This window comes from Dermacentor silvarum, chromosome 4 (assembly GCF_013339745.2).
Source record: "Dermacentor silvarum isolate Dsil-2018 chromosome 4, BIME_Dsil_1.4, whole genome shotgun sequence".
In the NCBI taxonomy this organism is placed as follows: Eukaryota; Metazoa; Arthropoda; class Arachnida; order Ixodida; family Ixodidae; genus Dermacentor; species Dermacentor silvarum.
In genome coordinates this window covers 152,820,458-152,837,663 of record NC_051157.2, presented here as the reverse complement: position 1 = coordinate 152,837,663, position 17,206 = coordinate 152,820,458, and the positions used below count along the sequence as shown (strand labels likewise).

At 49.3% G+C, this 17,206-nt stretch overlaps 1 protein-coding gene across 1 annotated transcript in view; it reads right to left on the bottom strand.

The window, feature by feature from the left end:
- LOC119450745 (evasin P1181-like) overlaps window positions 1-17,206 on the bottom strand; it is a 164,507-nt gene that overhangs the window by 11,483 nt on the left and 135,818 nt on the right. Inside the window, exon 2 of the mRNA XM_049666185.1 lies at window positions 11,309-11,344. Coding sequence (XP_049522142.1) covers window positions 11,309-11,344 — 36 coding nt within the window. The remainder of the gene's footprint in view (window positions 1-11,308; window positions 11,345-17,206) is intronic.

Sequence of the window (17,206 nt, the reverse complement as noted above, 5' to 3'; positions counted from 1 at the left end):
AACGCCGCACGCATTTTGAGCGAACGCGGGCAAAACGCCGATGGCGTGACAACAGTTCTGCGTGTTGCCGATGCTGCTGCATGTCCAAGTTTATACAGCTGATAAAGCTATCATTACTCCGTATAGCTCTCTACAAGTTTGCTATCGCAATTGATGCTTCGCCTTTCAGGTGAAACTGCGACCACTTTTTCTGTAGCGGACAATGCCGCTGAAGCCGAAACCAACGCCTACACCGACACCGGATGTTCTGCGACACGGGGCCCTTAACGCTCTCGCGTTAAAATATGTTGCGCAGTGAAGGCAGTCCCGAGCATCATCAATGCGCGTAAGAGCGTAGGTATCTTTCTTTTCAATTTTATTGAGATGTCGATATTCTACGCAGAATTGACAACTGTTGCCTTTCGTTTTAACTAGGACAACTTGTGAAGCCCACTAACTCGCGGACGGCTCAATACTCTCATTTACAAGCATCTTGTCAACTCTGTTGAATACTTGGCCCTCGGATGATGACACGCGGATGATGCCAGTGTGTACCGATGGTTCACAAGGGAGCTTGCTTAAAGGACGCTAGTAGTAGTAAACACAATAGGTGATGTGCAACTGATAGAGGTCGTTCACTTGCGAGGGCAGAAATCCAGAGCAATAATATTTCTGATATCTTTCGGCACATACGGAGGAGGCGGTAAAAATCGCCAAAAGAGGGTCAGGTGACAGCGATGAAATCTGGCACTCCTCTGCTGGCGACAGATTGGCCAAAGCATTGCCTTGGGAACCACTTGAAGACAGAGTCCGAAGCTTAAGAAGCCAGACAAGTCTTGTGAGAAGCAATGGTCACATGGTGTGAGGAAATGAACAGTTGCGACAAAAAGGAGCGAGGAGACGGCGGAACCACATGGTCAGCATCCTCTACACTGGGGCATATTAAGGGACAATAACAATCTGTGCTTGGTGCCGCAACCAACAAACTCGGCAAAAAAGAGCTGGTGCTGGACTTTGTCAGAAACGTTTGGTGAAGTGGCCAAGTTCGCTTCACGACATCTTCAATAACAGGACTTTAAGACGTGTTTATCCCTGATGGTCGAAGAAGCCAGTTGCTTGCACAGTTCTGTACGGAACTACAGAAATAGATTATACGAACCCCATGCTCAGAAGCCCAGTGTCTTATTCAGTGTGCTAACACCCCCTTTGCGGCAGGTAACATATATCTGAACAATATGATGCGTTGTACCGGCAGTAAAAAAACAAACGTCAAAGGAGAACAGTTTCTATGGTGGCTTTCTTGAAACATTAGTGATGGTGGAATAAAAGCCATCTCTAGAACCACACGTAGAACCGACTCAGAGCCTTGTAGACATCGGGAAAGTTCCGGTTTTATTAAATTTTATGGGCAACGCCACATCCTCGTGGCGCTACAGTGGTCGCGGGGTGAGCCTTCCGTTGGGGCGTTCCTTCCCTCACCCAAATGCCACCAATCTCTGAGGGCTCATGCTCTTCGCGTCACTCAACACAGACAGATAAGCGGTCACTGTGTTGATAAGGATGATAAGGAAGGATGAGGGGTATATGGTCTCATCACGGTTCATAATGGATGACGCAGATGGATACAGTGCTAAAAAGCGATGAGGGCTTATAATGGTCGGAGCAATTCTGACAAGGTTGAGGGAGGCCGAGAGGATTGACAAGGTCGGGCCAAGTCAGATAAGGTTGATAAGGAACGATAAGGTGTGTAAGGATCGCATCATGCCCGATAAGGTTTATAAGGACAGATGAGGATCTATAAGGATCAGATCAATTGCGATGAGGCTGATAACTACCGATAATGGTCGCATCGAGTCCATGAATTGCTAACTGATAAGGGTGTATTAGGGTCGGATCGAGTACGATAAGGTTTACGAGGATCGATAAGTGTTGGTAAGCGTTTATAGTGGTCGGATCAAGTTTCATAAGATTGATAATGATACCGGGCTGTATGGAGATGAGCACGTGGCACAATGCCTAAACATACCGAAAAACTACAGAGGAGTTCCTGCATAATTTTTTTACTTCGATCAGCTGCTTTCGCTGAAAATGGTTTCCTATCTGCAAAGACGTGATATATATTGAATGTTATGTCACTAGCTCCTGTTTCGTGATGTATTTCCGGAAATGTAAAACTTTTCATTTAAAGTGCCAGATGCATGCTGACAATTGACTACTGCTCATGATGTGTACCCTTGTATATATATTTTTTTCACCAAGTACCTTATGTGGAAACTACGTGTTCCTGAAACTGCGTGTCCTTGAAAAGACTCTTCAGTTCTAGGTCACCTCCATTTTCAAGATCTCAATATATATAAAAGCACAAAACCCTCTTACTAAATTTTCGTTTGCCCAATTAAATAATTTTTTTCAATTTCAGGCAAAGATGCATTCTAACAACTCTCAGAGACTTTTAAAAAACATTTACCACAGATTTATAAGCAGAACGTTTGATGGTATCATTGTCTATATATATATATTTTTTTACAATTTCGCTTGGAGGGATATCCGGCGCTGCCATATGTGCAAGCTTTTGAACGGGACCCGTAATAAATTACTTATTATGCTATCTAAACAAGACAAAATATTGTCACGGTATGATTCATCTAGAGGAGCATCGATGAGAAGACGCTGATGATCTGGCGGCGCTCTCGGCCATATGGTTGACACTTGACCCCACTCCGAATTATCGCGATCCGAATGCGTGGCGGACGCCTGACGACAAGCCAATTTGCTTTCGATGTGGACGTGTTGGACACATTTCACGATATTGCCGAAGTCCCTTGACCTCGTCTTCTCGACCCAGCTCATCCAGCTTCCGCTATCCACCCCGAAGCCAAGCACCAGGTGCCAAGCCAACCTGACCAAGAAACATCTGCCGAGACCCCTACTACCACCGCCCATTACAGCCGCTCGCCCTCCCCACGACGCCGCCCTCTCCACCACGCCGTTCCCCGTCCCCGTCTTACTCCCGGCGTTTTCCTTCGGGAAACTAACGCTGCAGCTCCTGGAGGTGATGCTGCTATTCTGACCTGCTCTCCAATTCCTCTTGACGCTCCCTACCAATCAGAACTTGATCGACGTTGAAGTGGATGGCCTACCTGTTACTGCTTTGATTGACACCGGCGCCCATATTTCTGTTATGAGTTCTCACTCCGCCGCAGCGAGTTGAAGAAAGTTATGACCCCTGCCCCATCACGTGTTTTGTCCGTGTGGCGACGGTGGTACGTCTCCGTTGCTGGCCTTTGTAACGCACGTGTCAGTGTTGCCGGCCGTCAAACTTCTGTTTTGTTCACCGTCCTCGTCTGCTGTTCCAATGACGTCATCCTCGGTTGACTTTTTGTCCGCCCACTCCGCCCTCATCGATTGTTCCGCTGGTACTGTACAGCTTGACTACCAAGTGTAATTGATCAACCCGGAACAATCAAGAGTCGGCTCTGTTCTGCTGAGCACGTCCGTTTGCCGCCGCAAGCCGTGACTTGTGTTGCTGTGACCCCTCTCCAAGTTCCGCCGGTGATTATGTGCTCACTCCCATCACCGCCGTTCTGTTGACACACAGTGTTGGTTTGCCTCACACTGTTACACTTTACGGGACACCTTACTTGCCTTCCTGTGATTAATTCGGACTGTGTTACAAGTGCTCCGACAAGGCATTTCACTCGCTATGGACGCCCTCCTACGATTACGTATCTCGACCTTGTCTCCTCCTGATGCTGGTCGCTCGCACACACCACGATATCCCGTCTTCTTCGCCAGATCTGTCTCCTCCCGACCTGAAGAAAATGATTGCTCCAGATCTTTCGTCCCATCAAGCTGACGATCTCCTTCGCCTCCTCTTCTCTTATAGGGACGTATTTGACCTTTGCGACCGTCCTCTGGGTCAAACCTGTGCTGTCAAGCACCGCATAAACACTGGCGATGCCCATCCAATCCATCGACGGCCATACCGCGTCTCTCCAGCTGAGCGTCGCATCATTCAAAAGGAGGTCGACAAGAGTGCTTGCCAAAGATATATCGAGCCGTCCTGCAGCCCTTGGGCTTCTCCTGTGGTCTTGTTAAAAAGAAGATGACGTTGGCGATTTTGCGTGGACTACCGGCATCTCAAAAGATCACTGTGATGTTTTTTGTTGTCACCGATCTCGGAGGCGTGCGGGTGTTAGACGAGATGGAGAGGAAGACGGATGGCGACACAGCAAACAGATTTTTAATAACACGCACACTCAAAACCAAAACTAAAAATCAAGCACACTACGGGAAGAAATACTAATAAAAATACAAACTAAAGTACAAAACCTATGTACAAAACATTCTACTTGGCGCCTATGCGCGTCCGTGGCGGCTAACTCTTCAAAGTCAGGCAACTGTCTTATCTCTGAGACGCTACAAACAAAGAGTCACCTTGCTGCGTTCGTCGTTGCACGTTTGTCCGAGTCCGAGGCTCGTCGGTCCCTTTTCTCCAGCAGTAGTGTACTCGTTGATGCTATAGTCGCTTTTGCCTTGTTGTCGGCGCGCGTCTCTTTACCAGTAGGGAGCTCGCTGGTGCTTCGTCGGTGATGAGCTCGTCGGCTCGTCCGCAACGGCGGTCGCCGTAGCTTAGGCCTACCTGCCTAGGCCTAGCGTCGGGACGCGTTCCAACTCCTTCAAGAGTGCTGACGTGGCGTCCCGAGGGGATCAATCGTGCCGGTCTGCCACAGAAGGGGAGCCTCTCTGGGGTGCCTGGTCCTGCCGTGAGAAGCTGCAGCTCGTCCAGGAGCCTCGCCCGAACTTGCCGAGGTCGACGGCCACGCCTTGGACGGCCAACGTCACGGACTCGGCCAGACCCCCAAGTATCGTCGCCAGTGCGGTGCTGGCGATGCGACCTTCCTGGCCCGGAACCACGTCGAATCCTCAGACAGCGCCGTTCATCCCTCGATTACGGCTCGGCTCACGCGCCTCGCGCGCTCGCGCCGTACCGAACGCTCCGCTCACATCGTCTTTTTTTCTTTATGGCGCCGCCGGCGTCTTACTCATGATGGCTCCCCTTTTAAGAGCTTTTTTCTCAAAAAACTGCTTTCTGTCCACCTTTTCTTGGTGGCGAACTTGACTCTTGTGACTTGGTGCCTTTTTGTGCTTCGTCGGTGCTTACCGATTATCACCACACTTCACTGCACTGTCGCGCACATTTCACTGTTTGCACTGTCACAACACTCATGAGTTCATTGTTCGCGCCACTTCAAATATGTATATTTGTTTTTATACGCGTTATGTTCTCACTGCTTAGTCAATCCATCGCCCTACTCATGTAATCTGCCCCCACGTTCTGTCGTCCCTTAATATACTCTATGTGGAAAGTAAGGCTCCCTCTCATTATATCTGTATACGTCGGCTTAGCTTATATTCGCGGTCCTCTGTTAAACACTGCATCTCGCTCCGCCCAACTTCTATTGCTCGGGTAGGTCTGAAAATCCTTCCTCGACCATTTTTCTCTGCCTGGGGCCTGCCCACTGTTTGCATCTTATCTCGTGTATCCTCTTGGGCTCGACTCGTCCCGTTCCCAACTTGGCCCTACAAATCCCTAGTCCTGTAGCCTATCTCACACTTGGTTGGCTCTATCGTCAATCCTATGTCCCTGTCATCGGCAATCACCAAAAAACACCAGTTTCTCCTCGTTTTCCCCTTAGCCATCGTCTTTTGGCATACGTCACATGCTTTTACATATCGTTTCACGTCACTCTGCACTCCCAGCCAAAGAACTCTTCTGTTATTTTTTGTAACGTGTCCTTGATTCCCTGGTGACCTGCCGTTACACTATCATGCGCTAACTTCAATACTTTATTCCTCAGTCTTCGGGACCATCAACTGTAATACTTCCCTACCTGAACTGAATATACATCTCCGGTACAATAAATTGTTCTTCTTTATAAACTCCGCTACTGTCCGACTCCTTTCCTTTGTACCCGTTCCCCTATCTTCTGTTCACACTTTCTTATCGACTCATCCTTGTTCTGCATTTCTCTAAATTCTGCTACCGTTATATCTAACCCCTTCACGGCCGTAACCTGCAATGCTGGCAAAGGTTTGATGCCTTGCTATTTGCTCGTGTTTGTACTACAGCGGCTACGTCTGTGTCTTGCATTTCCACCTTTCGCGCTTCTAAGCGTTCCTTCTCTTCTACGTCCTTCTCGGCCCTCTTCCAATTTGGGTCGGGGTCATCTGCTTTCCTCGCTCCCGGTAAACTTTCCCACAATCAAATCATAGAGGGGATCGTAACAATCTAGCTGTGACTAGTCCTGTATAGAAGGGTGTCGATATTTGGATCTGTGCCTCTGGCAGATACTTGACTGACTTGTCTACCAAGATCACTGGTTTAAAGTATCCGGTCATGCTTTCATGCGGCACTAAACTTTTCCTCACTATAATTGTATATTGCTCCTGTGTCTCTCAGCACTGTAACCTTGTGCCCTTCTACCTCGCCTTCCACTACAGGCATGTTCTGCTCTCTCTGTCCCCTCTATTGACTTCACAATACATGCAGTCTTATCCATGAATCTGGTCCTGCATTCGTCTGCTCTGTGACCTTTCTTTTGGCACAACTGGCAAACTACCGGTGCTTCGTGACGATTACCTCTCACCCGACAGTTCATCGCTACATGACCCAACCGATTACATAGGAAACACCTCTGCGGTCCCCTTGGTCTGTTCATTTGTCCTTGATTCTTCACCTCTTCTACCGCTGCTGCGTGCGTATCTTTATCACTCTTTCCAAATTCTTCAACCTTATGGTCTCAAACTGGCGGCTTGTTCGGCCAGCTGCTTTACTGTTTGAACTTTCTTTCTTTGAGAAATATTGCCAGACGTTACTGCACCTGGCCAGAAATTGTTCACCCACGACTTTGTCACGAACTGCTTCATACGTTTTGTCAGTCTCTGAAAGCTCTATCCACCTTTCGAAGTAGTTAGTTAGTCGGCACGCAAACTGTTTGCCTGTCTCCGAGTCTTCTGGCTTGCATGAGCGAAACTTCTCTCGAAACCCTTCTTGCTGTCAACCTGAATCTCTGTAATAAAGTATTTTTCACCTTGTCGTAGTCTAGTGATTCTTCAGCTGACATACGCCCATATACACTCAACGCTTCACCCACCAACATAGGCTTAAGGCGTTAGCCCACTCGCTCTTCTCCCAGCCTTGCCCGATGGCTATTCTCTCGAACCGATGCAAATACGCATCCAAGTCGTCTCTTCGCTCGTCAAAAGGAGCCATTAATTTTCTAGGGCAAATTCTCTTTGGTCTGGAAGCAGCTGAGTCGGATGACGCCGATCCGGGTGAACTGTGCCTTCGCGAGAACCCGCGCCCATCTCCGCTAGTCTTATCTTTAGTTCTAGAATTTCCTTTTCGCTTTTCTGCTGTGTTCGCGTACTTGTTCATGTTCCTCGCGTGCTCGTTCGTGCTTCTGGCGCTCTCGTTCGTGCTCCTTCTCTTTCTCTTGACGAGTGTACTCGAAAAATGCCATCGCCTCATCCTTAGACATATTCAAATCCTTTGCTATTGCCGCCAAACGCTCCCACTCCATCTTTGCTACTGCCGAGTATCGGTGACTGGGCTAAGATAGAATCCGGGAACGGATCCTGGCAGGCTCGCCATTGTGATGTTTTTTGTTGTCACCGATCTCGGAGGCGTGCGGGTGTTAGACGAGATGGAGAAGGAAGACGGATGGCGACACAGCAAACAGATTTTTTAATAACACGCACACTCAAAACCAAAACTAAAAATCAAGCACACTACGGGAAGAAATACTAATAAAATACAAACTAAAGTACAAAACCTAATGTACAAAACATTCTACTTGGCGCCTATGCGCGTCCGTGGCGGCTAACTCTTCAAAGTCAGGCAACCCTGTCTTATCTCTGAGACGCTACAAACAAAGAGTCACCTTGCTGCGTTCGTCGTTGCACGTTTGTCCGAGTCCGAGGCTCGTCGGTCCCTTTTCTCCAGCAGTAGGTGTACTCGTTGATGCTATAGTCGCTTTTGCCTTGTTGTCGGCGCGTCGTCTCTTACCAATAGGGAGCGCGCTGGTGCTTCGTCGGTGATGAGCTCGTCGGCTCGTCCGCAACGGCGGTCGCCGTAGCTTAGGCCTACCTGCCTAGCCTAGCGTCGGGACGCGTTCCAACTCCTTCAAGATGCTGACGTGGCGTCCCGAGGAGGATCAATCGTGCCGGTCTGCCACAGAAGGGGGAGCCTCTCTGGGGTGCCTGGTCCTGCCGTGAGAAGCTGCAGCTCGTCCAGGAGCCTCGCCCGAACTTGCCGAGGTCGACGGCCACGCCTTGGACGGCCAACGTCACGGACTCGGCCAGACCCCCAAGTCTCCCGTCGCCAGTGCGGTGCTGGCGATGCGACCTTCCTGGCCCGGAACCACGTCGATAATCCTCAGACAGCGCCGTTCATCCCTCGATTACGGCTCGGCTCACGCGCCTCGCGCGCTCGCGGCGTCCTTTTTCTTCTTTTATGGCGCCGCCGGCGTCTTACTCATGACAATCACCAAACAACGTGTACCCGATGCCACGCATAGACGAGGCCCTGGATTGCCTTCACGGCGCCAAGTATTTCTTCAATCGACCTTCGGTCAGAGTACTGGCAGATTGCCGTTGATGACATGGACAGTGAGAAGACCGCTTTTGTTACTCCTGACGGCCTTTATCAGTTTAAAGTCATGCCTTTCGGCTTATGCAACGCCCCGGCCACCTTCGAACGCATGATGGACACCCTCTTACACGGTTTTTAAATGGTCCATTTGTCTTTGTTATCTTGATGACGTCATTGTATTTTCACCGAACTTTGAAACGCATCTCGACCGACTTTCTTCTATCCCTTCTGTTTTTCGCAAAGCCGGCCAGCAACTTAATTCGTCTAAGTGCCACTTCGGACGTCAGCAACTTATCATGCCGGTCATCTCCTCGACTCAAGCGGTGTTCGCCCCGACCCTGACAAAGTTCGAGCTGTGCAGCAGTTCCCCGTTCCGACTTGCACAAAGGAAGTTCGTAGCTTTCCGACTGTGCTCCTACTTCTGTCGTTTTGTGAAGAATTTCGCGGAAATCGCACGCCCTCTCACTAACTTACTGAAGAAAGCGTGTCGTTTTTTTGGGGTGCTGCACAGGCTGCCGCCTTCTCTACCCTCATCACGTCGCTCACTACACCACCTGTCCTGGCTCATTTCGACAGCTCCGCTCCAACAGAACTCCGCACCGATGCCAGCGCTACGGAATCGGCGCTGTTGTAGTCCAGCATCAGAATGGGCATGCCCGTGTTGTCGCCTATGCCAGCCGTCTCCTTTCCTTAGCCGAACAGAACTACTCTATTACAGAACGGGAGTGTCTTGCTCTCGTTTGGGCGGTGGGAAAATTCCGCCCCTATTTACATGGCCAGCATTTCACTGTGACTACCGATCACCACGCACTTTGCTGGCTTTCCTCGCTTAAGGATCCCACTGGGCGTCTTGGTCGCTGGGCACTCCGGCTCCAAGAATACACTTACTCTGTTTCTTATAAATCTGGCCGATTGCATCGGCATGCTGACTGTTTGTCCCGCAATTTCGTGGATCCGCCTGAAGCCTCTGATGACACGCCTGCATGTGTACTCTCGCTCTCCGCTTTAGCCACATCCGTGATGAACAGCGCCGTGATCCCATTTTAAGTGAGCTTATTTAGAAGCTGGACTCCGCAGCGCCCGATCCTTCCCTTCGCCTCTTCGTGCTTAAAGATGACACGTTATATCGCTACAACGTCCACCCGAACGGACGGCCAGTTACATGACGTTCTTGGCCAGCTACATGACGCGCCGACCGCTGGTCACCTTGGAGTTTTCCGGACCTACGATCGCGTTCGGCGTCGCTTCTTTTGGCCTGGTCTTTACCGCTCTGTCGTCGCTAGGTAGCTGCTTGTGAACCCTGCCAACGCCGAAAGAAACCACCTAAGCCTCCCGCTGGCCTCCTTCAGCCCCTTGACGTTCCATTTGACCCCTTCGTCCGAGTTGGCCTTGACCTCCTCGGTTCTTTCCCGACCTCTACTCCTGGAAACAAATGGATTGCCGTTGCTACGGACCACTCCACCCGCTACGCAATTACACGCGCTCTCCCTACCAGTTGTGCTACGGACGTCGCTGATTTCCTGCTACACGATTCATCTTACATCACGGAGCCCCTTGTTAACTCCTCACTGACCGTGGCCGTTACTTTCTCTCCAGAGTTATCGATGACCTGCTTCGCTGCTGCGCGACAAAACGCAAATTTACGACGGCTTACCACCCACAAACTAACGTCTCGACTGAGCGCTTCAACCGACGCTTACTGACATGCTTTCTATGTATGTATCATCTGATCATCTAGACTAGGATGTTGCGTTGCCCTTCGTTACATTCGCTTACACTTCCTCCCGTCATGATACTGCTGGTTTTTCACCCTTTTATCTCTTGTTTGGCCGCTACCCAACGTTACCTTTTGACACTATCATCCCCGATGCCATCCATTTGCCAACTGAGTACGCTCGTGATGCCATTTCCCGAGCTGATGAGGCACGCGAAATTGCTCGCCGTCGCCTTACTACATCGCAAGGCCACCAGAAGCACCGTTACGACTCCCGTCATCGCGACGTTATGTATACTCCGGGTGCCTTTGTGCTTCTATGGACTCCGACTCGGCGTGTTGGACTCTCAGAAAATTGCTTTCGCGGTACTCCGGAGCCTACCGTGTCTTACGCCCTGTAACAGACGTCACGTATGAGATTGGCCCGCTCGACTCTTCCTCGCCAACCGTTTCATCACCTACTGACGTTGTTCACGTATCCCGCCTTAAACCTTACCGCTCGCCTGGATCATAGCAAGCACCGTGACGGTGCTTGAGCAGCCGTGGGTCATGTCACGGTATGATTCATCTAGAGGAGCATCGATGAAGAAGACGCTGATGATCTGGCGCGCGCTCTCGGCCATATGGTTGACCCTTGATCGCCTTGTAAATATGCTGTAAATACGTTTTCCTGTTGTGTTTGCCTCCCCGTAACAATATTTTATGCCAAATTAGATAAAATACGACTCTTCAATATTTAACGACGTTGGTCCGATGCCACGCCCATATTATCTCTACATGCCTTTCAGCAATAACTGAACTGAAATGGGGACCGAATGGCCCATTACAATGTCATAAGTTCTCTTCGTAGGAAACGTCTTCCACTCAAAGTTTCCTGATTTTCCGGTAACATTGAATGTGCGATTCATACGCTTATTCGCTTATCTTGACACTTAAGGGGGGAAAAAGCAAGCACTTACTGCTCTGAGCCTTAACAGCAGGCATCACTTGGGACACTGAAAAAAGAACAAACGTAATAGTCTATCACGTGATACAAAACACACTTAATTCACTGAAAAACAGCGCGGCCTAGTAATGAAAATCCTGTCCAAAGAGACGTGACACAGAGAACGCGGACCGAACAAGAATGCACTGATCTTGTGCTGTCCAGTTAAAGGTTGAATGGGCAGGGGTAAGGTGTCTCAGACATGCTGGCCGATGTTGTGATACCTGGACGTTTCTTTGTCAAAGACAACCTTGTAATTCTTGACCTGTTGGTTGGTAGGAATTAAGAGGGACTTCACGTGCCGTTGCTGTCGGCCGAGGTTACATGCAAAAATTATCGTTGATACCTCTTTCATAGGAATCGGTAGAACACGAAACTGAAACATGTCTTCACAGAAACTGTTGCATGCTTATTCTACGTAAAGAATTAAGTTCCAAGTAGCCGTCAGCGGCACCCTACCACTGCACAGGGATCCTCGACATTTGCCACACAAGCGAAAAGTTGTTGAATGACTCACTACCGGGAAATAAACCCAGGAGTCACTGCGTTACACGTGCCGGAGCACTGCGGAAGTCCGCCATAAGCCACATGCGTTCGCAAACCGAACAAGCGAAACCAAACGGCTTGTTAGTAAATCGATTCGTGAACCCACGTTCTGCTACAATGAAAGGCGCACGATTTGCGCTTCGCCGACCGTATTGTTTGGTACGCGGCGTCCTGTTGGCGAGAGGCGTCCTGCTGCCGAGTAGCATCGGCGAATTTACGAAGATTTTGGTTCGGCTCCGTAATGTCTTACGCATTATGGTTGCGACGCGCTCACCTTCAGGAATGTCAGTGGCAGAGTTCGCGCGAGTGCCGCGAACATGCGAAGGCGTTCTGCTTCACGCTGTCCTCTTGCCGGACCAAAGTGAGATTCGTCTGTCGACGTCGTTGCTTTCTGCGCCGCTTAGCACAGCAGTTTCTAAGGCGAAAGCCTTAGAAATGCATGCTTCAAGGGCGCATTGTGAGGTACAGAAAGTCACGTGACCCAAGAAAGGCCAGCAGCGAACCAAAGCATGTCCAGCCGTGTATAGAAGATGATTAATTATGGATTGAGTAGCGATTCGAATAAGGTGGATTAGGGTGTATTAAGGTCGATTAAGGTGTATTACGGACACATAAGGAGGATTAGGGTGTATTTAGATGGATTAGGCTTGACAATAGGGAGGATTAGGGTGGATTAAGGTCAAATAAAAAGCGTTATGGTGGATTATGGTAGTATAAGTAGGAATAATGTGGATTAGGGTAGGTTAAGGTGGATTAGGGCGTATTATGGTGGATTAAGGTGAATTACAGTAGGCTTTCGAAGGCTTTCACCTTCGCGTTTATTAGACGATAGTTAAGGACACCAGAGAAATTTTCTTAGTTTGTGCCACCGCAAGCGAAGCAGTAGGCGGCGTGTAAGCACTGCTGATGCATGTTGAAGCAGCACTCCATAGGCGACGAGGTGTCGCAGGCTAATCCGACGCGAAAGCCAAACCATGTGCGGAAACTGCGTCGTCACCTTAGCCAAATCCCGCATTGGAGTCTCCACTGCGCTGAGACAGCCGAAGCGATCACTGTTGGCGCTCAGTACTGTCGTGATACTCTACTTCGCTTTAACGCTCCTAGATGGCGGCGCCATCCCTATCAAGAATTCATACTTGACGAGTTCGTCGCGCACATCCCATAAGTTACAGGAAGTTGATCGTGGATCCCGACATAAAACGCTTTCGTGGTAAAAAGAAACTGAAAAAAAAACGACTGCAGAAATTTGTGTTTCTAAGCATAGTTCGTAGGGAGGACTAGGAGAATAAAGGCGATTCAACTTCTAGTTGACGTGGAAAAAAAACAATGTGTACCTGAGCGAGTTCGTGGTGAGAATAGCACGGGGTCACTGCGCACAGCACTGTCTCGCGCCACCCCTCGCGTGAGGATAGTCGGATGAGCATCGGACTGCATAAAGATTTTCACCGCACGTCTTCGTGATCGACCCACATTTTTACACTGCACATATCTAGTATTTATATTGCAGTGCCCTCAGGATCGGCCCACATCCGAGATCGGTACAGGAAACAGGCTAGAAACATACCCGATATAGAGAAGTTGGGCTAACTCGCTACGAAAGATGTCTTTAAAACGCACGCAGCCTCAACTGCACTTGACCTTTACGTAATCAGAAGCAAGCTTGATTTCTTAAAGACTTGTCCTTATGAATTATGTAAGTACTCTGAAGCATACGGCTATGGGCTCTTTGACTGAGAGAGAGAGAGAGCAAGGAGAGGAAAGGCAGGGAGGTCAACCAGAAGAGCGTCAGGTTTGCTACCCTGCACTAGGGGTAAGGGAAAGGGGGAATAGTAAGAGAGAAATAGGAAGAGAATGAGTACTGAGTACACGTGGGATGGTGTACAGGGACGCTATAGGCGGTCTCTTAAACCGGTGCACTTCAAATACTGTACTCATGCATGCATCGCTTTTTGTGCCAGTGACGGTTGTGGCCACGGTCTCAGTATCTTTGACTCAGAGAACGCTCTCGAGTCCAGTCGGTTTAAAGTTGTCCTAAGAGCGAGGCGTTACGTCGTAGCGAGGACAAGTACAAAATAGGTGCTCGATTGTTTCCTGGCACATACAGGAGTTGCACATTCGCCGCTCGGCCATTCCCATACGGTATGCGTAAGCGTTCGTGAACGCCACTCTCAGCAACAAGTGGCACAGCAAGGTTGTTTCGCCGCGGGAAAGGCTGGATGGCAGTTGTAGCCGTAGCGAGGGGTCCAACTTATACAATCGGCAATTGAACTCCATAAACCTTGTGACTGATGTGTCCTATTATCCTATGGCTCAGGCCCCCCTTTGTGTGTGTATGTTTTGATGTCATGCTGTCTGCGTTTATCTCGCAAGTTGAATGATAATTTATGTGGAGGCAGTAATGACAAGATATGGTTATATAAATTTATGCAGTAGTACATGCAATTTCAAACTCATTAGAAACATTGCTGGTTCTTGTTCGACAAGCCTTATGCCTCGTGATCCGTCTGCACACTTGATTAGCAGTGGACGTGTAAGAACCGACCGCACTTGAAAGGGTGCTATCGTTCGCCGGAAGGGATGCAACTGGCTGACTTCACTGCACAATTTTGATTTGTTTTTGTTTAATGTGTTATCTGCTGTTTACAAAACACAACATGTTTGCATTCTTTCTACATTGTTGCTTGTGTTTTATAGCAGGTAGACGAAGAGAATCAAGTAAAAAAGGCATGTTTAGGGTGAAATAGTTCGTTAGATTGGTGTGATAGGTCACGACCAGCGTAAAGTGAGGATTAATACAGGTGCAGTAAGATACAAAGTCTGAGTCACTTGCCTCAGTTCCGCTGGCCTACAACTAAATATAAAGAAATGTTGCTTCAGTGGTCGGAAACTGCTTATTCTGGACCTTGTCCTCTCCAGAGATGGCGTCATTCCGGATTCAACTAAACTGTGTGCCGTTTCAGAATTTCCTAAACCCACCAAAATAAAGGAACTTCGCAGCTTCCTCGGCCTTTGTCAGATTTTGTCGTGTCCTCCGTTACTTAGCCTCCATCATAGCACCTTGACTGAGCTGCTCCGCAGCAGCGGCAACCTCTCGGCGTGGTCACCAGCATGCGACGATGCATTCGCCTCACTGCGCCACCTGCTTGCGTCACCTCCGATCCTGCGACATTTCGACCCATTCGCCCCGACTCATATCCACACAGACGGTAGCAGGGTTGGCCTCGGCGTAAATGATTGTCCAAAGTAAACCTGGATTTGACGAGTGCGTCATTGCTCACGCCAGCCGTGCGCTCACTAAAGCCGAAGCCAACTATACAGTTACGGAGAAAGAGTGTCTCGCTATCATATGGGCAATAGTAAAGTTTCGCCCTTACCTTTACGGACGCCCACTCGACGTGGTTACAGATGGCTCTCCTCCTTGAATGATCCATCTGGTCGACTCGCCCGTTGGGCATTACGGCTCCGCGAGTCTGACATTCGCGTCATTTACTGATCGGGACGCAAACATTCTGATGCAGACGCTCTGTCCCGCTCACCTCTCCCACCTGGCGTTGTGTCCCCATAGCTTGGATGGCGTGTGACCTATCACTTTCTTACATATCAAAGGGCGATGGTCGATATCAATGCCGGCCTTATCGGCTGTAAACAAGCCACCGGTGACATGCCACAGGCTACAGCGCTTTGCTATGCGATTGCTCAGATATGACTTCGACCTGAATTTCGTTCCAGCGAAGCATCTAATGCTCGCAGACATGCTGTCTCCAGCACCCAGCAATCGGGGCACTGATCCAGTTAGCACCGCGGACGTAGAAAGTACGGTACGCTCACTTATTAGCGGCGAAACCTGGAAGCGTCTCGTCGCAGTAACGGCCAAGGATAGCTATCTGCAAGAGTGCTACAGAACTCTACAGAACTTAAAAACGGGTGAACCAATAGACGGTCCGTTGAAACCTTTTTCATCCGAGCTGTCTCATATTAAAGGTGTCCTATTCAAGGGGTGCAAGGTCGTAATGACAATCAATATGAGGTGAGACATTTTGCAGCATATAGCGAAGTGCTTCTGTCCATGAGATGCACAAGTTTGTCCGTACGCTGGGCATTTTCGTGGTGCATGCTCCCTTCCACACGTTCGACGTTTATAACTCTTGCGCTGCTTTACGTTCGAAGCACCACTTGTCTTGTGCGCTTCATCGATTTGCTTTTGTTCTCTCATCCAAATTTCCTGGTTCGCTGCTGCTACTTCAGCTGCCTTTACACAGTTCCTCTGCCTTTTGCAGCGTTAGCTGGTTGTTGGAAAGAAGCTTCTCTCGAGTCTTAGTTAGCGTCGCGTGTTCCAAAAACAATCTGGTCTCAGCTCATTGACTCTGCTAGTCCACCAAAGTTACACGCTCGAGCCTTCGTCTTCGGATGTCTTAAGAAATGTTCAAAAGGCTCACATGGCTTTTGCATTCGGCTACGGAACAGCTAACGCTGATGCACCGCATTGATTTGTGAAGCGAAGTATTCGTTGAACTTCTTGATCACTGCGTCGTAATCATCCTTTGACTCAGGTTCCGTGAAGCTGAAGATGTTGTACATCTTGATGGCTTCTCCAGCAACGCTTAGTAGCAACCCAGTTTTTGTCGATCCTTCTCGTTTCTTATTCGTTGGTTCCGCTGCATTCAGGAATAGTTGGAACCGTTGCTTGAACAGCCCCCACTGCTTACCTATGTCACCCTCCAACCACAACGACTCCGGTGGCTTCACGCAATTCATACTGGTGACCTTCGCCTGGCCACTGGTATCCTTGAGACGAGCGGATAAGCGCACGGGCTAGACCCTTCTGACAACATGTATCAGCAGGACATGTTCCGGCTAGCCTGGGCACGAGTGCCCAGAATCTATTCAGGAGGATCTAAGGGGGCAACGCCCTTCAGGTGAATTATGCTACAATATACAGAGAAGTTGGGCAACGCCCCCTCAGCTTATCTTGCGTAGCACACGTGCCAGACGCGATACAATACAGGTCCGACATTTTGCCGCCTTCATGATCGTTCCAATTTGAAAAGCCTTTAGCATTGCTTTGCCAACAATTCTCATCGTCATTTTAACATGTACCACATGACACATACATAGCTATGATACTTAGCCGCAAGTGACGGCACAATCCTTGTTTCTACCGCTTATGCTCGTCCAGCATCCACGCAGAACCGAACAATCGGCATGTCGTAAACGTCGCGTCAAACGGCCGTCAATTATGCCATCACCGTCATACGAACGGTCTCGTCGTAGTCTTGTTGTTGTCATCCCACATAAACTCGCATCACCAAGAACATGAAGCGTATAT